This window comes from Daphnia magna, linkage group LG4, assembly GCF_020631705.1.
Source record: "Daphnia magna isolate NIES linkage group LG4, ASM2063170v1.1, whole genome shotgun sequence".
Lineage (NCBI taxonomy): Eukaryota > Metazoa > Arthropoda > Branchiopoda > Diplostraca > Daphniidae > Daphnia > Daphnia magna.
In genome coordinates, this window is record NC_059185.1 from 10,362,373 (window position 1) to 10,382,138 (window position 19,766).

At 40.6% G+C, this 19,766-nt stretch overlaps 2 protein-coding genes across 2 annotated transcripts; one reads left to right on the plus strand and one right to left on the minus strand.

The window, feature by feature from the left end:
* Positions 1 to 2,874: 2,874 nt before the first annotated feature.
* LOC116922090 (neurotrimin) lies at positions 2,875 to 16,731 on the plus strand. The gene is made up of 12 exons (XM_032928507.2): positions 2,875 to 3,444; positions 5,381 to 5,490; positions 5,644 to 5,795; positions 5,867 to 5,925; positions 8,219 to 8,377; positions 8,668 to 8,796; positions 9,256 to 9,488; positions 9,583 to 9,685; positions 14,860 to 14,932; positions 15,014 to 15,085; positions 15,151 to 15,267; positions 16,091 to 16,731. Exons 1-9 carry the CDS (start codon positions 3,207 to 3,209, stop codon positions 14,901 to 14,903), a joined length of 1,227 nt encoding a protein of 408 aa, XP_032784398.2. The 5' UTR covers positions 2,875 to 3,206; the 3' UTR covers positions 14,904 to 14,932; positions 15,014 to 15,085; positions 15,151 to 15,267; positions 16,091 to 16,731.
* LOC116922091 (pyruvate dehydrogenase E1 component subunit beta, mitochondrial) lies at positions 16,610 to 18,442 on the minus strand. Its single transcript, XM_032928508.2, has 8 exons — positions 18,286 to 18,442; positions 18,162 to 18,221; positions 17,896 to 18,102; positions 17,735 to 17,826; positions 17,531 to 17,654; positions 17,282 to 17,462; positions 16,982 to 17,215; positions 16,610 to 16,921 (listed from the first exon to the last, which is right to left on the minus strand). The coding sequence occupies exons 1-8, from the start codon at positions 18,325 to 18,327 to the stop codon at positions 16,773 to 16,775; spliced, it is 1,089 nt and encodes a 362-aa protein (XP_032784399.1). The 5' UTR covers positions 18,328 to 18,442; the 3' UTR covers positions 16,610 to 16,772.
* Between the last annotated feature and the right edge of the window lie 1,324 nt (positions 18,443 to 19,766).

The window sequence follows — 19,766 nt, forward strand, 5'->3', positions numbered from 1 at the left end:
ATTTCTGAGAATTATAACTTGCTGGGCGATTTTGAATTTGCTTTTAATACTTTCATCAACATAGTGATATAGTACATGCATGGTCTTCCTCTTGATGAACGTGCGTCAGTTCATTCTTAGATGTTCGTGTAGAATTGCGCGTTTTAATAATGGATTAACAAGCGGCCGCAGACGCATCAATGTCCCTCACGCGGGCACTCGTCTCACTTTAATTGGGAAGAGGGTTGCCTTCTCTATTACGCACTCAAAGATATATAACTTGAATTTATGTGTGTATTATATTATACATATACATAAAAGTAGAGGGATGTGCTGCTTTGTAGGAGAAATGTCTATACCTGACTCAAGTGCTTCAATCTCGAGGCCTTGTTATATACAAGCCCGACAAGCTCGCACTCTCGATCCTTCTTCAAACCGAAAAGAGACAACGTTATAACAAATGATTTCTATATAGTTTCACATTTTTCATCCTTTTTATTTGGTTACCCTGTTGCATATATTGTGATTAACAAACGAGAGCGTCGTTTTTATTTTTAATTTGCCTTCATTAGAACAAATGGGCATCGTTATACGTGAGTATCTTCATTTGCCATGTTTCTTTTTGTGTGTGTGGGGGGGGGGTCAGTGTGGACGAGATGTATCGCCGACTGATCGTACATTACAATCGATCTAGACTTTATAAAAAGAGATATAAATAAATCAAAAGAGAATAGTGTGATGACGATTAATGGCCGCTGCGATAAGAATGTATGCTATATAAACCATCACGCGTGTAAAACTCTACACGTATCGCATCGGACTTGATTGAACCAATTAGCGAGAGCATGTGCCTATCGTCTTTCTCAACGCAGGAAATGATGGCTATTAAAACAAAGTTGACGTTTGATATCCACGTCGTTTGTGTCGATGTAGTGTGTGTCTATACTAGATCGTATATACAGTGGTGGATATCATTGACGTCTTGATATATCTACCGAAAAGCGATCTCTTCTCAACGATAAAACTCAATATGGAACAATCACGCTCTATCGGCATGGATCTAGCGGGCAAAAGACAAACACGCCAATTAAATGTGATGCAGGGACTCTTCGGTCGATGTGGCAATGCGCTCAATTGAGTTTGACAACGATGTCGAATGAAGTTTGCGGATTATTTTCAAACATGTCACAGGTACATGTCCGCGTATTGCAATAAGTTGACCGCAGGATAAACGTCAAAACAAATTGGGAAATCCCTATGCAATCACGAACATTTGTGTTTCCACATCAGTTGGTCGACTAACAAAGTCCCCAAGGTTCAATGAAGTCTTCTACAAACTAAGACGGTAGAAGTTATACTATCCGTGTTGTGGAAGGTCAAGATGATCGGGGAAAAAACAAGTTGATCTACATCACGCAATCAAAGATATGTATATATTCAATCCTTTTTAATTGGAATGTTTACCTCCGAAGATCTTATGATTTCATCAAGGCCTTATTGCTGTTTTGTTTGAATTGTGTTACGCACTATTATATATGCTGTATACAGATGACGTGTTAATAGACGACAAGGGTCCCTTCGCAGAGGATTAGGTTTGAAAGCTAACTCTGTTTTACCGAAGAGACCAAGAGACAGCATTTCTATGGCATATACAGTACGCCAAGTATAAAACTCTTAATTGATCAGTCACATACGATGTGTCATAGCTGCGCAATTTGTAATTAGTCGTAACGTGCCAACAATGTCTCGTCACTATATACTTTTGAAGACACGATAAATGAGGATTTTTGTAGATCCATTTTTTTCTACCCCCCAATTCACTTTAAAAGGGAAAGTTTTGCTTCAAATCGAGAACGACTAAAGGTTTTCACGCCTTTTGATTATTAATCCGCAAAAGTTTCGCATCCTCATTTGTGCAAACGCAAAAACATTTGCTATGCATAAGTTTATGCGCCGATCCGCGTTTATCCTGAAAGCCGATGATTCTTCCTTCCCTCGTTCACCATTTGTTTCTGCCCCCCTCAACAACAACAACAACAACAACCAAAAGTTTTTGGCTGGATACCTAAGCCGGCCATTTCCCATCTCTCTGCACTTAAAAGGCCTACAACGTTTCACACTGGGCATTTAGATTGTTTGGCAGCCTAAAGGGCAAATTCATCCATCAGAAACAAAAGGGAGCACTGCATTAATGGCGACAGCTTTTTACCCTACTTTACATATTCTCTCTCTCTCTCTCTCCATCCATCGGCCAATAAATTGTATATAGTTGCGGCTGGCGTTCGTGAATTCGTGTTGACACGAAAGCCTGTCGGAATCCGTATAAAGTTCATAACGTCGGATTCGGCATGTCTCCTCCCTCTTTTCTTTTTTTTCCCCCTGTGTTTGTCCCTTCAAAAGCTTGTGATTCATCTTCTATATTTTATTCTTTCTTCCCCCCCCCCTTGCCCTTTTTTTTTTTCGTGTTTTATTTCGTTGTTGGGTATTAAGTCGACCGCGCACATTGAAAAATATGGCACGAAATATTGAAGTGAAAAGGAAACTGGTGGCTTTTATTGACTCTGCCAAACATTGGCTGTTCATACACAGATGCTGTCTTACATACTTGAAAGAAGCTCTTTTATGGCCATATACAGGATTATACTAAGCAACATCCTTGATGAGAAATGACCTCATTTGAATTTTTCTTTTCACAGTTGTTCGCAATCTCTTCGTCAGGTAAGTTTTGATTGTTGCAGTGACGAATTTATTTTTCGTGAGTGGTCTATGTACAGCAGTTCTTACGTACAATTGAAGCGGATGCACATCAGAAATCCGGCGCCAATGGAACGCTCGCTGGGCTGACGTCGTGTGCTGGAGGGGTGGGGTGGGGGAATTGAATAAAATACGGAACGCAAACCGCCGGAAAGCTCAGTCAGCGCCCGAGCGGCATCCACAAGCGACGCGCGTTCTTTCAGCTCTCTCCAACGCAAACAAAAAAAGTTTTCAACACAATCCTCTAATATCAAAAAACAAAAGTAGCTGTACCAACCGGTTTCGTGAAGGGAACCGCATCGCAAACAGTTTGGACAATTCACGTTATTTGACTGCGTTCGTGTTGTCGTCACGATACATTTGGATATTAAAGTTGAGAGGGCGAAACGATTTGTGTTAAAAAAACAGTAAGGGGGGAACTTCTATACGGTTTCAAAAAAAAAAAACATAAAATAAATCGACGGGTTATCGTCATGTTTGAAACGGGCGGTGCAAACCCGTCAAGTGCTGCCAGTGGTAATAGCCGAAAATGCAGTAGGGTCAACAGTAAACGTATTCATCGTGTTTCCTCCAACGGAGTGGTGTCGCATTTCACGTGTCCTCGTCGTCCGATGTCTCAACGGTGTCAATCGGCCAAGTTGCTGGCCGTTTGGACGACTATGGTGGCCGTTTTGGTCTTCTCAACGACGCCCGTTTTCGCCGTCGCTAAAGGTACAAATCAAACGTCTGTGATGTAACTTATGTTCCTTAACGGATACTGTCAGTCACTCCATTTGATGAAATGTTAAGTCTGATATCTTCGTTCCTCAAAAAGAGAAAGAGCATCGAAATGTGTGTATAACCAATTTGACGTAATAAGCGATGTAATAGACCGAGATGAGTGTATAACAGGCAAGGACAGCGAGAAAATGAGAAGTAGCCTATAGGCATCTCAAGTTACTCGCATCGTCACTAGACTTTTATCATCGTGCACGTTGCCTATATTACACATATAGATGTAACTATAACATCACGGTGCTTTCTCTTTGATCGACTAGCTGCGCAAAGTCCGAGGGCCCTAGAAATTCGAGATTCACCGACGACTAATGATGCTGCTAACATCATCTACACAGTGAACAAAATAATAATTTGAATTTTCTGTCCGAAAAATGAAAATCCTTTAGTTTTAGAAATAAAAGAGAAAAACAAAAACGAGGCCATATCGATCAAAGAGATGCGAGCCGTCATTTGTCTTCATTTGTTTAGTCGTTTATACATTCTAAGAGCACTTTTAGCTCTTGACGAGAATACACCGTACGGTCGGATTGCTCCCCGATGTGCATCAAACTGTGCCTCATCTAATCCCCCCTCTCTCTCTGCCCTCAACACTCTTCGGCCTCCCCAGTGGGCGGCCAATCTTCCAGTTCAACGCCAACCGTCTGCGTGTAGAGCAAAAGAAATGACCGCCTTCTTACAAACATGCGTTTTTTTTATATATACGTTATGCGCGTGAACATGTGTTTATTTATCTTTATGAACTATTGTCATATATATACAGAGGATGAAAAGATTCCACAGAAGTTGCATCTTATTTTTTTTCATATTTTTTACCCTGATGTTTTTCGTTAGAAGCTCTTTTTATTCTTGATCTTGACAAAGACGTTGATCACGTACTGTCGAGAGTTAGAAAAAAAAACGAATCGGAGTAAAGAAGGACAGCAAACTCACGGTCTCAAAGGTACACGAAATCTTTGCCGACACTTGAACGTAATAATCCAGTAGTACGCACATACACACACAACTTTTTTGTTGTTGTTGTACGAACCTTTTCAAGGAAACAGAAATAAACATGTATATGGTAGACTATATATATATACGTGTAGGCTATACTATTGTTGAAAGAAATATTATGTACGTATACTGTATATGCAATGCTCCGGGTCCAAGTTGAAATCTAACAACAGTTAGGGCAAGAACAAACAATTGTGAGAAAATCATGTATAACATAGCAATCGCAGTGACATTTTTTCTTATTCATCTGAAGGCCCGGGAAAGTTAGCGAGAACAACTGGTCGAAAGTCGCCAGAGGCACGTAATGAAACATCAAAAGAACGGCAAAAGAAGATGATACATTTAATGTATATATCCTTTCTTTTCAAGAATTCGACGTACAAGGATGTCATTATCATTTGTGTACATGTCGTGACTATAAGAAGAAAACAAAACAAATGCTGCACACTTTATTTATGAACTTTTCGTAGACGATGTAGAACATATTGTTTCTTAGTTTAGATATAGCTGGGGCTTATTAGCAACTGTTTGGCTTCATTAGCTGCTTCCCGCCACTCCCGTTGCCTGGACGCGTGTAATATTAGAGAACCAGCTGGGGATCGCCTTGCATCAGCCTCGAATTTCGCGAAAGAATCCAATCGAATCTTCTCACATAATGAAGCTGAGATGAAAAAAAAAGGGGGGGGGGAGTGTATATAGCCGGAACAACAAAACAACAGACACAACAAACTTCTTTGATGCAGCCCAAAGATGTTGCTCGCTATAGTTCCTCAATTGAATGACGTCATATACTTGTGTCCCGATTGCTTGTGCGCTTTGTTCTATATTTACGTAGCCTAAAGTGTTTATCCTTTTTTTTGATTTGGTATGCAAACAGGTTCGATCGGTCCCGATCCTGAATTCGTGGAACCGCTACAAAATCTGACAGTAACGGCGGGCCGAGATGTCAAATTGCAGTGCTCCGTTAAACACCTCGGCTCCTACAAGGTACGGATTTCATTTTTCGTATACCTGCGGTGCAGCGTGAATTGTTTATGTTTGACGTCATTGCGCATCACAATGGGAGGGGAAAAAGAATAAACAAAAAAGCCAATCTTGTGAATGGATTGAATGAAAGCTGTTCGTTATTGGATAATTCAGGTAGCCTGGATCTACATGGAGCGGTCTGCTATTCTGACTGTACAGAATCACGTGATTACGCGCAATCCCCGCATTAGCGTCACGCACGACCAGCATCACACGTGGAATTTACATATAGCCTCCATTCAAGAATCGGATCGTGGTGGTTACATGTAAACAAAACACGATCGTTCATCACAAAGTTCATCTCGAATTCATTAAGTCATTCCCCTTTCGATTTTAGGTGCCAAATCAACACAGCCGCTGCCGCCAAGACTCGCGTCGGTTACATCACCGTTGTCGGTAAGTGCACCGCCTTTCATTTTCAGACCAATCAGCTGTCGCTTAATATAAATTGGAGGAATCATCAAGAAGAAACGTCGATTTAAAAATATAAAAACCGAAAATCTCCTTCATTTTTCGCCGTCCCCCTTCGTTCTCGACAGGGAGGGAAAAGAGGGATGATGTATGTTTAGCAAATGCTGATGATCTCAACAAGAGCCATTTTCTTATGAATAGCAGAGTAGGGGAAAACTTTGGCTAAGGTCCGTTAATCGCTGACACGCTTCGTTAAAAGAAAGTATATTCTGGTGTTGCGCAGCTCGTGGATGCAGACAAAGAGATAGAGAGAGGGGGATGGGGGGAAGATTCGGGTCTCGATCCAAAAGGATCGTCAAGTGAGATCCCTTTCCCCGCTGATGAAATAGGCTCGTGTATATACGCACGGTCTGTATAGATACACAGAGCAGGGGGGGATATAAGATGGAATGCATCGATCTATCACGGTCCATCAAACGATGCCAACTGGTGAACAAAGTCAAAAGCTCTTGTTTATCATATTGAAGTGGGTGGATGGGGGGGAATTGTGCACTGCTGCGGGGGGTATAGGGCCATGCAGATCGTGTTGCGTGTATGGTCTAGGGGAATAAACTGAAAGAAATGCAACAATCCTTCCCGAATTTTTGGAAATAGGGTTCATGTAGTAACAACACAGAAGAAGATTATGGATCTCGTCTATTTATTTGATGTAGAATTTTCTTTGATTAAAAACAAAAACGGCTGAGAATTGATGGGGAAGGTGGAGAGACGGAAGAAGATGAAAATAAAAAAAATTGAATCAACGAGGATTGGGAAAATGGAATTTCAAAAATGTGGAAAACGCGGGAATACAAATCACGACAAACGGATTTTCTTATTTATTTTCATTTTTTTTTTGAGAGGGGGGGACTCGCCTAGGGGCTCAATCCCGCGTTCACATTAAAAAAAAGCCTTGCAGACATAGTCAGTCGCATACTGAAAAATCAAAAATAAAGAAAAAAAAAAGTCGAAGCAATCTCCGGTTCTTTTATATCCGTCCTCTCTCTCACTCTCTCCCTTGTATAAGCAAATATTTGACCAGTACACACTCTTTTTATTTTTTGTTTCTTTTACCGAATCAACAAATGGGAAGACATTTCACTCAAGTCTTTATATGGACACACACACACACATATCTATCGTATAGACACACACACACACACACAATGTATACGCCACGTATAGAATACATACAGATAGAGATTCACGAAAACGGCTTTTGTTTTTCCTTTAGATCAAATGCTCCGCATCTGGATGTGCTTTGATTGACTGAAAAGACTCGCAATCTTATTGGTTCCTTGTACCATATGGAAGAAGCCTCGATGTGCAGGCTCTTCAAAGTGTGAAGCTGCGTAAAAGAGCGATGCGAAGAGTGTCAGACAAGTCAGCCAGCAACTGGAGAGCCTTCAGTCCTTCACGCAGACATTTATATTGTGTGTGTGTGTGTGTGTGTGTCTCTCTATTTACCGTGTTGGTCTATGTGTGTGTCGACTCGCGCCATGGTGTGTAGCAAAGAGACAGATTGCGTCTGATGCGGACGTGAGAGAAACTTATTCGTTCCTTTCTTCCGCGAGCACAAGCGTCCGAAACTAGTGACACGTGCTGTCCGCCCCCCTCCCCACCTTTTTTTTTCTTATTCCCGCAGATCAACTTGATTGGGATTTTTTTTTTCGTGTGTTTCGGCCATTGCTGAAAGTAGAGAGACTCACCGCGAAGGGGTGGCCAGAGAAAAATGGGGCTGCCGTTTTTCGTGTATAAAGAAATTGATGCCGCGGGTTCAAACGGCCTGGCGGTGTGGGTTTCGTCTTAAATTGAAACATTGATGTGGATAGTGTCGGAAAAATGAGAGTTTTTAAAGATTAGAGGGGAGAGCTTTCGAAAATAAAATGGCGTGAGGAGGAATAAGTGTTTAGTACCGCAGTCAGCCACTGGAAATCCCTTAGAACAAGCCGATTTGCATATACTGTGCTGTTATAAGACGAATTTAAAGGGGGGGGGGATGCCGAATGGCTGATTTATTTCATTATTCTGACTTTCAATCCAGAATAAATTTAGGCACGATCTGGCTGGTTCTTTTAAATAAATTCTTTATACTTCTCCTGACAACAAAAAAGCGCCAAAAAAATAGAAAATGAAGACGTTTTTCAAAGCTGATGTCTTTGTGCATTTTAAATAGCCTAGAAAAAAAAAAAATTTATAAATAAGCTGATATGAAAATGTGTTGTCTCGGCTCACGCAGTTCCGCCGAGTATCGACGACGCGCTCAGCAGTTCGGACGTGACGGCGCGGGAGCAGAGCTCGGTAACGCTGACTTGCAGCGCAACAGGCACTCTTCCATTAACGGTGCGCTGGAGGCGAGAGGACGGCAAACTCATCAACATCAACCGCACGCTCGCCGGTATTTACGTGTTTCTATTATCTCTTTGGCTAAATGGGTAAAATAGGAAAATGCTGATCCCGATGTACATGTGGCCCACCCTTCCATGGAAAGAAAAATGAAGGGTCAACAAACGTCACGAGCAAAACTTTCTGGAACAATTTCCTGCAGATGAATATGGGCAGTGCGTGAATGGGATGATTCAATCTGAGTTAGCTGGAGGGCAATCCTTTTTTTATTTTCATGTGTGTGTGTGTGTGTGCTCTGATTGTTGATTGATTGGAATGATGGTGTTTGTTTGTGTATGACAGTAACCGAATGGGAGGGGACACATCTGGAGCTGAATAAAGTCAGCCGTTACGACATGGCCGCTTATTTGTGCATTGCAAGTAATGGCGTACCGCCGACCGTCAGCAAACGCATCAGTCTCTCTGTCGAGTGTAAGTCTGTTTTATTCGTTTATTACAAATTCGAGTATTTAAATGTTTTGTTTTTTTTAAATTTAAAAGTAGCCCAATCGTTTTGTGGGATGATTCTGTTAGATTGTGATGTCAATAGTCTCTAGAACTATTTTTTTTAAATTATTTATAAAGAAAATTTTGAAATTTTGAAATTGAATTCCATGGCGTTTTGAGGTCATTCATTTAACAAAATTTCACTGGCTGATGATTGACTCATCGCGCTTGATTGTTCATGCGTAATGAAAAGCCTCCGCTACGAACGTCATAATTTTTTAAAAAAATGCGACAAGCGGATCTAACTCGTCTCGGACAGTGTCACTGCTGTGCCCACCCAAAACAATTCCGACTGACAGGATGAAAATGTATGCGCACACATTTTGATACAAAATTTATTTATTTATTTTCTTTTTTTGATTTCTGTCCGGATGCGTCCAACAGTTCCGCCTTCGGTCACGCTTCATCAGCAGTTGATTGGCGCTCCGCTAGGGTCGACCGTCTCACTAGACTGCACCATTGAATCCAGTCCGGCTGCTCTGCATTTTTGGAGTCGCAGTGACGGAACGGATCTGCACGAAGCGGCTAAATATCTGATGCAATCGTCTTCATCCATCGGACCCATGGCCACGCCCACCAGTTCATCGCAAACGTCTTGGCCAGCGTTTCGTACTCAAGTATATTTATCTCCCCCCCCCCCACCCACCCAATCAACGTGCGTTGATCCATCTCTTGACATTTATTTTATTTAATTTTTTATTTTTTCAATAGTTGCGATTGACTATCGTCAATGTCACGAGCAGAGATTACGGGGCCTACCGCTGCGTGGCGAAGAATCAGTACGGTGAAGCTGACGGAGTCATCACTTTCCACCGTAAGTTGTGACATCCTCTTTTTCAATCTTTCCGTCTTTCCTTTCCACAGTAACAAAATCAGCGCTGACGAATGAAAAAAAAAAATGTTTTAAAAGCGAATGCGTGCGAATGTCATTAAAAAAAAACTCTCAGTACTTCAGCAATTGAATGTGCGACATAAGGTATTTTTCTTTTTGTTGGAAGAAAATCGTCTTCAACATTTTCGTTTGAATATGGGGACGGTATAACCTCGTCGTTCGTCCTTTTTTTCAGAATAGAATGCAACACGATGTGAAAGGAAAAGGTCTATGCACACGCATGTCGTGTATTCAAATACGAGGGAGATCGTCGGGTAGTCCCTTTTTCCGAATCGAATAATATAAGAAAGCGGAGGTTGGATATACAGCGCTCCACTTCAACACTATTCAATGCGCGTTTGTTGTTGTTGTTGTGGAGGACATTACAGTTTGTTGTAGACACCGGAATATAAAAAAAAAGGGAAAATATTTTCAAGGGAAATGTCGATGAGAAACGCTCGTTGTTTGCGACATTTCCTTCATCGTTTCTCACGTCTCGCGTTTGTTACACGGGATATTGGGGGAGATGTTTTGCGCGTCTTTAAAGTAATGAAAATAATAAGATGTGCCTACGAAACGGCAAAGGCTTTTTTTTTAGGAGAGGGGTGTGTATTAATGACATACCACCGACGTTCATTACGCACATTCCGCGCTGGCTATATGAACAAGGGGAAATTGGAGTGCAAACTTTGGAGAATTTATCAAAAGCGAATCTCGAGAATGTCAACCACATCCCATTATCGCGATCTTCTTCTTCTTCTTTTTTTTAAGTCATTTTCATTTGCTTCTAAATCATTTTTTATTTTTATTTTTTTGGATTGTATAATGTAAGACTATATTTTTCCCAACGCGGCTATGGTATAGCAGGATGATGCTTATCTCCTCTTTACTCTTGGCAACGCCATTTTCCTTGTAAAGTTGTTGTGTTTTTTTTTTTTGTCCGACGTGAAGGCTGATAAAAGTTGTTTTTATAGTTGCTAGCGGTCAACGAAAGTATAGCCCTTTTTTTTCCCCTTTTTATTCCCATCTCTATAAGAAAAAAAATCAGAGGCTGTATCATTCCGGTTTAATATGGTCTCGCTGTGTCCCGAGATTGCGATGCATTTGAGACCGTGAATGAATTGTGTGTTTCCGCTTGGATCGCACGTAACAATTGTTTGTTTTTTTTTTTTGGTGGGGGGAGTGACATCCAACGTTGCCGATAATAATTGCATTTTTAACCATCAGGGCGAAATTGTATAAATTGTCCTTCGGATTTTTTTTTTCTCCCCCTTCAATTCCATAATTTACCCATCAAATAAAACTGAGGGGTTCCGGCCTTTGTGTGAAAAATAATAAAATTAATATGCCATTCCTGAAGCGACAGCTTGTTCCGGCACAGCGTCCATCCAAACAATTCAATATTCTCTCGATGGCTATACAGGCGTTCTAGTATATATAAGCGGAAACGGGCAAAAACTATGATGGGCTTTAATAGTCATCAAAACCCTTCTTTTTTCATATGTTGCCTAACTTTATTATAGACCCCATGAAAGACTTCTCCAGCGCATTGGAAAAGAAATGTTTTGTGGGATATTCGGGTCATCTTGTATTAAAAAATACGTTTTCTTTCTTTTTTTTTCACGTCTAGAATACACAACTTGGAAATGACTGGAACATTCACATAAAAAAAAAAAAAAAGTTTTGCGTGGGGCTGGACACGTTAGCTGGTTGCGCTTAGTCCCAAATCTTGCCCATCTCAATATACGCAACTTGACGCCGGGTTGACAAACTCGTTTAGCGGTCGGAAGGCTTTTTGCTATGCTTTTGCTAGACTTTTGTGAGTGCTACAGCAATAACTTACACGTTCACCCATCTTTTTTTCTTTCTTGGTGGTGCTGTTGAATCAAAACTTCTCTGCGCCGAGATCCAAAGGAAAATCGTTTCCAACAGTTTAGCGGACACACACACAGGGCAGAAGAAAACTTTCTTTCCCTCCTTTTTTTTTGGGGGAAGCAGAGGAATGAGAATATTGAGTAGAAAAAGAAGAGGCTTTGATGATAAATATAGTCTTTCTGTATAACTTTTCTACGACCATCGGACGACCTAAACCTCGTTGCCCATGTTTTTACACCTCAGTGTTATCAACGATGGTGTTATCCAAGCCGCGACAGCAAATCCCCCAACTAGCAAAAAAAAATATATATATATACATAAATAAAAATGGGAAACATCTTTTTTATGGATAAGAAGAAAAAAAACAGAAGTTTGTTATCATAGAAAAAAAGGAAGAGAGAGAGATGAACATATCCCACAAGGCTATTTTGTTCTATGCATGTTTAGATTGACTGCGGACAAGTGTCAATATATCCAGCCTGCTTAACCAATCTTATCCGTGACGACATGTGTAAGGAATTACGAGCTTAAAGGACACAAGCGCTGGCTGTATGCAAAACCTCTTTTCTTCTTTATTGCCTTTTAATCCGGAGATGCACGGAATAGATACGAATGTGAAGACATTAACGCGGGACAACTTAACGAGCCTATTATTTCTAGGACGTTCGGAATAATGAAGCCAGAAGCTACAAGTAATAGGAGCTCAAGTCTTGCACAGATTTACAGCCTGTAAATAAATCCATATCGGCAACTGTCGCCAAAAAATCCCGGATAAAAATCCGAATCTGCTTCTTTTTAAGCGACGCGGGGCTTTGGCCGCCATCATTCGCAATAATTGCTTCGCATTAAACCGGTTAGAAGAGAGTGTCAAATACATAAAAGAATCGCAATCATATAATACGATCGTCTATACTGGGCTTGACCAGCCTCCTGTTGTTCGCGATCGCGCAGCAACATCCACTGACGCTTATAGTGTGGCAATAATATTCCTGAAAGAAACCCTTTGCGGATATGTAAGAACGTGGTCGGCCATGTAAAAAGAGAACGAGAATTCTATACATATTAAGTGAGACAGGGTTTCTACTGTATTACATCCAGCAGACAATAGCGTCCTATCTATACGGGCACACACTGCGACAGGGGTGGAAATAGTACGAGGGTGTGTTATTGGGGGTAGTAAAGGGGGTTGCGTACAATTCTGTCCAGTCTAGGGTAATAGGAGTCGCGTGGCGGACAAACGACAAGGGTAAAAATGGAGGGGAGCCCATCTGCTGACTGCAATGTGACGCCGACAAAATTCGTGCGCGACATCAACGCCAAAACATAACTGAGAAAGGAGAAAAGGGAGAGACGGAGAGAAATGTATATAAGGGTATAGCTTTGCTTGTGGTGGTGTTGGGTATAAAAGACATCGTGCAAAGAGAGAGAGAGAGAAGGGAGACGCTGACCGTACAGGATTTTGCGATCGATCGGCCGTGATAGATATAAGACTGCGATTCGCTCTCCTTGGCCGCGATAGTTGTCCACAGCCTTTCATGTTTGGTCTAGCTCCTTTTTTCCTTAAGCCTATACGAAAGCGTAAACAAGAAAGAAAAGTGAGACTGGATCGTTAAATTCCAGTGTGCAAATGGAATGTTTATTAAACAACATTTTGAAGCCTACATGCTATTAAGAGAGCACAATAGTGTCATACGACATAGCGATATCAATTTATTATTTCATGGTTTATGTTGATCGATTTGTTTAAAAACTGGTCCGCGAGAAACGCGAGTTCATTTTTAACGAAATTGCGGTTAGTATTATTTCGCTTTATACGCAATATCGCTGCCTTGTAAATTTTGCAGGAAAATAGGCTTGTAAAGAAGACATGCTCACGAATAAACGTGAAAAAAAGGAGCCTACGATGAATTATGTGGTCGTTTGTCGCGTCCCAGTGCTTCCGGTGCTTCAATATCGCCAACTATATCTCGATTCATCTATGGCATTCTCTCTTTTGTTTTTGCCCAGCTCTTGTAATTTTATCTTTTCCCTTTTTTTTAGACAGTAGAATCCTCGGTGGCTCTGCGGGTAATAAATTATTCTCATGATCGATATCGTTCGTTGATCTCTGCTCCCGCAAGGTTTAATTCTTGGTCCCTCCGCTAAAAGCAAAAAGATTTCCTTTTTTTTTAAATTCTAGAGAGAAACCCACGCGCCTTGTATTGCAATCTGCATGAATCAAAGCAGCAATAATAAGAGGGCTTTATTACAAATAATGAGAACGAATTATTTACCGTTTCAGGGTGAAAGATCTAAAGTGGAGGCAATAAAACCACGTCCTTTTCTTCACCCTATTTTGCATTCAAGAATTTAATTGGCCGGAAAATCCAAAACAAATTGCTGAAAATCAACCGGTTGAGCTCCGTTTGTTTGACCGCGTGAGCCGAGCAATTCCCATTGTCAATCTTTTTTGGATTGGCGGAAAACTGTTGGGTTTCACGCGTCAGCCCCCCCAAAAAATGATGAAGAATCCTAGTCACGTGCTGGCCCTGTGTATAAGGACTCGATTGTTCGTCCCACTATTCCGTTCCCTTAGGGCATTACTTGTTGTATATTCTTGTGTCGTTCATCGCCAATTCATTGCAATGGCCTGCTTCTCTCTTTTTCTCTCTCAAAACACTCCCAATTTCCTTTACGCTGCGAAGAAAGTTGGCCAAGACTCTCCGTTTGATTGTTACGTCAACGAGGCATTGACGTGACACAGATCTCGTTTCATGCTGTCTATTTATGCCCAATAAATATCAAATTCATCTGTTGAGCTTCAATGATGGCCAAGGTGAATGACCAACAAATCGTTTCTGATAATTCTCCGTATAAGTATATGGGATGCGATCAGATTCACCGACTTACGTCAAAGTTTCTTGGGCTATAGTTGAAAAATTCATGGCGGTTGGCATATTGCTTGTCGCTTACAAATGAAGAGTGGTGCGTTCAGCACGATAAGAAAAACCGGATTCATGTGGATGCATCAAATAATGTCAGAGACGTCATAAACTAGTGGCAACAGATGTAACTTTGCCTACGTCTACGGTTTGCATGAATCGATCGTCTACCGTATTAGAAACGCTTTCGAGTTGTACAACAGGAAGTTTATCGTCCCAGCATGCTGCTACCCCATAGAAAAGCTATATTGGGTGTTTCTAATAATAAAAAAGCCGTCTATTTATTGGGATAAGAAAAACCGTTACTTTCTTTGTGAGCAGATACACAAGTCGGTCACCACGTCAACGGCATCCAACCGCGCTAACTTACCGCCAGTGGCCGCCATCAGTCCAGGTAAAAGAACAAAAACAAGTTGTTGCACGTTTTCCAACTTGATTTTAACGTTCGTTTTTCTTGATTTTACTTAAACGAAAGCGCAATTAGAAGATTGGAGTCAAGACGCTAGCAACCAAACTCAGATGAGATTAGCGGATCCATTTAGTAAAGGTACGGTGTATATTTGTCGAATAAACTTGTTTAATTTAAATTGTATTCAATTGTGGTTTTTAAAGGTCGTGCACATGAAAACATACTTCCCGACACGGTCGATCAAAAGGAAAGTAATAGCAAACCTGCGAAATCTCGTTCAGACGGCAAATGGACTTTTAACTGGGACCACACCACGTCAGGTGGGTGGAATTTGTAAAATTTGATGCGTTCGCGGGCGTGATGCTACGTCCGTGAACATTTCCAAGGACAGAGGATGAATATTTGATTGAATCGAATGGCAAAACGGAAAGCAGAGCGTTAGCAGAGCGAAGAAGCAGATTGTTTTGTTTATTTCATCAGACACTTGCGTGGCCGTGTGCGTTCATTCTCATGAACTGCGGCAATAAATTAATAAGAGCTCATTGTTTATTCAGACGTGGAAAAGCGCAAAGACATTATGAACGCCATTTGACTTCGAATTGGAAGCAAAACTAAGATTTTGTCCGGAATCAACGTTTAATTTTGGTTATAGCAAGTTGGGCTTCATCGAATTCCAAGTCACAATTTTTAAGGCCAACTTTTTGTATAAAAAGTTGGGCTTATTTCGCTTACGAGGGGAGTTTCAAGTTCGGTTTCTAAGTGGGTGGCGCATTAATTACTGGAAAGGGCATTGTCACTATACGACGATGCAGATCTCTATGAAATTATCGAAATAAATGGTATACCAGAGAACAAGGGTTGTCAATAAAAAAATGAGTCGAATGGTGTTCCATCAGGATACAGCTTAAATGAATTCATGCAGTGATGAAACCCTTAAATTCCTTAACTACTCAAAGCTAAATTGTAAAAAAACCGCGTTTCATCATCCAACACGAATGCTGAAGTTCAATCTGATTTATTGTGTACAGTAGATCAAATACCAGATTTTAGGAGGTTAAATTGGGGTAACCAAAACATAAAAATTCATCATCGAATGTTGAGAGATTAACCATTTCGTTTTACACTTGTTTTCCCATCTTCCAGGTTCATCTAGTTGTGCGACATGCTCGAGTTCTACGTGGATGTTCGTTTTGACAACGTTCAGTCTGATCGGATGGACAATAAACATTGTAAACGTGAAATTCACGTCCACATTTAACTGCAACACAGAGACAATGAGGCGGAGATCAACTTGTTAACTGCAACTCAAAATTCGTCTATTTCATTCTTTTACGTTATGTGAAAAGGTCTGAATGTTTTGCCCGTTCGGTCAAGTCTCCTTGTTGCAATATAATATGGCTGTCGTTATTTATCTTTGTACAGATCTGTATCGCATCCATTCCAAATGTGTAACTTTTTTTTTTCATCTACTATCCCCATGTAAATTGTACGTTCTATTCCATGGTTTGATCTTCTCTCTAACTTTCCCTTTTTCTCTAACTCGTCAATGAAATGAACACCGAAATGCTAAATAATTTCACTTAAAAAAAATAAAGCCGCCAATAACAATGAAACTAAAAAATGTAACTACTCATCACTACGAAAAAACCAAACCAGCTACAATTAACAGTTTTTCAACTCGAAATTTTCGAGTTGAAGATTCTTCAGACTACCCATCAAGATTTACACATCGGCACGATCGAAGAAAAGAGGGAGAGAGAATAATACAAGATCTAGGAAATTTTGATGTTGGTCTTGTCTCACTGGTGTGTCGAATTGTATCCAACTATTGCACGTTCAGAAGTTTCTTGACAACTCGCACCACGTCTTTTCCTTGTGGTAGAGAATGATCTTCAAGAGTTTTGGCGTAGGGCATCGGGATATCAGCACCGGTCACTCGGACTGGCGGGGCATCGAGGTGGTAAAATCCCGGACCTTGAATGCAAGAGTAACCATTAAAAATGTAAAAAAAAAAAAAATTATTTATAAATTTACCTTCAACCATTCGAGATACAATTTCCGCCCCTACTCCTGACTGAGGCCAGCCGTGTTCAACGGAGACGAGGTGATTTGTTTTTTTCACGGATTCCATGACGGTGTCGAAATCTAATGGTCTTAAGCTTCGTAGGTTGATTACCTCCGCCTCGATGCCAATTGTGCTTAGCTCTTTTGCGGCATCCAAGCAAGTGGCAACTGCGCGCGAGAAGGCAACCAAAGTGATGTGCTTTCCTAGTTTTTAAGTTAAAAATTGAATTAGGAAAATCATAGTTTGTTGTCAATAGTTCTTAACTATACCGGCGCGTTCGATTTTAGCTTTGCCAATAGGCAAGATGAAATCCTTTGACAAAACTTCGTCAGACACATCAAATGCAGTTCCGTACATGATTTCATTTTCTAGACACACGACAGGGTCAGGATCCCGGATGGCAGCTTTCAATAGGCCTTTAGCATCCTCAGCAGAATATGGAGCAATGACCTAATTTTACGAAAACGCAAGAGGACGCTCGAGCTTGCAATCAAATATGATTAAGGAAATACCACTACCTTTAGGCCGGGACAGTGACTGTACCACGCACCAAAGCACTGTGAGTGTTGGGCGGCAACTCCAGCTGCAGCCCCATTAGGTCCTCTGAAGACAATGGGTACATTGACCATACCAGCTGACATGCTATTTAAAATGAAAAACTTGTAAACCTTCAAGTGTCTGATGAAACAGAATGCTGACACAGTAATTAGATATATACTGACTAGAATGTTTTTGCAGCAGAGTTTATCACATGATCAATTGCTTGCATAGAGAAATTCCAGGTCATGAATTCACAAATCGGTCTCAGTCCTGCCTGGAGATCAACAGTAGGGAATGCTGTATACTCAACTTTTGTTATTCGTGTTTCAGTTAAAACGCTTACCATGGCTGCACCAGTGGCAATTCCGGCAAAGCCCATTTCGGTAATGGGAGTATCTATGACACGTTTGTCTCCATACTTCTTCCACAATCCTCTGGAAATCTTGTAGGCTCCATCATACTGAGCAACTTCTTCACCCAAAATGAAGACTCGTTCATCTCTCTCCATTTCCTCATCTATGGCTGAATTCAGGGCATCTCTCACCGTCAGCTGCTTTAAACTTCATTGTTAATCCGGCCATTCAGTGAATCGTGATCTATCGTTTGTACCTGTGCAGAGGCTGGCCGAGAGGTCGATATTCCTCGAAGTCCAACATATTTGAAAGCGTTCTAAATAAAACAAAGAAATTGCTCAGATACAGTTTTTGGAAATATAACTGTACGATTTTGGTACCTTTAACATCACTAGGTTGGATTTCGCAATAGGAGCCGCCATAACCAGTTAACAAGAGGGTTTTTTTACTTCGGCAATTCGCTAAAGGAACGGCGTGATCAGCTGATGGAGATCGACTTATAAATAGAACGTAGTTTTCAAAACTTCCGCTAGGTGACATTTGATGCGTCTAAGACGATAAGCGTGAGAAAGTAGAGAATAGAGAAACACGAAAAAAGACGTTGTTACGGCTGTTGCAACTCAACGGCTCCCGGTGTTCGCTAAGTTCCCGATAGCCTTAGAGAAAAAAATCACACTTTTCAATCAAAATTGAACGCTGATTTCGATTAAGTTATTCGTTTTCTTGTTAATTCAGTCGCTTAAAGAATAAAAGAAAACACAGTGCTGTTACCGCTCCAACTTTATTTTTAGTTTTTTACGTTTAATTCAAAAAGTATTAGGCTAATTGAAAAATAAACTTGAATTCCAGGATTATCATTCAATTCTGAATTGAAATAATGTAATTTAAGCCAAATTTGAAATTTGGCCAAAAATTGAAAAAGTGGGAAGGGTATAGCCTTCCTACTTTTGTGAAAATCTGCAAAAAACGACATCTCTTAGAATTGGATAAAAATCACACGGCATAATCAAAATTAAACGCTGATTTCGATTAAGTGATTGGTTTTCCCGTTAAACCAGCCGTTTTTAAATGAAAGAATGCAAAGTGCTGTTAGCGCACCAACTTTATTTTATGTTTTTTACGTTTAGTTCACAAACTTTAGAGCTAATTGAAAAATCAACTTGATTTCCGTGATTTTCATTCAATTCTTCTTTTTGGCCAAATTTGATTAATTTTTGGCCAAATTTCAAATTTGGCCAAAATCTACAAAAAACGACATCTCATGGAATTCGACAAAAATCACACGGCATGTGTGTGTGTGTGCTTGTTCAGTTGGCGGTGGCAGGAAGCATCCATTTGAGAATGTTTTGTAGACAGAAGCAAATATAACAGTTGCTCATTGCCTGGCTTTGCTAGCTAGTTCATCTCAGTTTCTTTGTGGTTGTCCAACAGCTATTCCATGCTACAAAAGCTTCTCAAATGGGTGCTCCCTGCGACTGCCAACTAAACGAACACTAGGTCTAATTAAAATTAAATCTATGTTTTTCATAAGCCAATTCTTACATAATGCTGTTGAGGCTGCGTTTGGAAATGTGCAACATCCCTTCCACAACCACAAAGAAGCTGAGATGCAGTGCATGACAGATTCATCGACCGACTCTGTCAAACCACGAAATCGATTGCAATTGATTTTTACACTCATTTTTCAATCAAGTACTATCACGGCAGACTCTGTCAATATGGGTTGGTTACACTGTCATGGAAAATAAACATTTTTATTGCTTTGCTGCATTCATAAGGGAAAAGGGTTTTGCTGTCTTCAGATTAGTTTCTGCAACTCACGCTTTGATGTATTTTTCCTCTCCATCTTTCTGCTTTTCTT

What these genes read in the sequence shown, in the direction of transcription:
- LOC116922090 (XM_032928507.2), top strand. Translation starts at nt 3,207, where the DNA reads ATGTTTGAAACGGGCGGTGCAAACCCGTCAAGTGCTGCCAGTGGTAAT. An exon ending in AACACCTCGGCTCCTACAAG is followed by an intron (nt 5,491 to 5,643) that starts GTACGGATTTCA and finishes TGGATAATTCAG; the next exon opens with GTAGCCTGGATCTACATGGA. An exon ending in CATCAACCGCACGCTCGCCG is followed by an intron (nt 8,378 to 8,667) that starts GTATTTACGTGT and finishes TGTGTATGACAG; the next exon opens with TAACCGAATGGGAGGGGACA.
- LOC116922091 (XM_032928508.2), bottom strand. Translation starts at nt 18,327, where the DNA reads ATGGCGGCTCCTATTGCGAAATCCAACCTAGTGATGTTAAAG. An exon ending in TCTGCTGCAAAAACATTCTA is followed by an intron (nt 17,655 to 17,734) that starts GTCAGTATATAT and finishes CATTTTAAATAG; the next exon opens with CATGTCAGCTGGTATGGTCA. An exon ending in GTCACTGTCCCGGCCTAAAG is followed by an intron (nt 17,463 to 17,530) that starts GTAGTGGTATTT and finishes TCGTAAAATTAG; the next exon opens with GTCATTGCTCCATATTCTGC.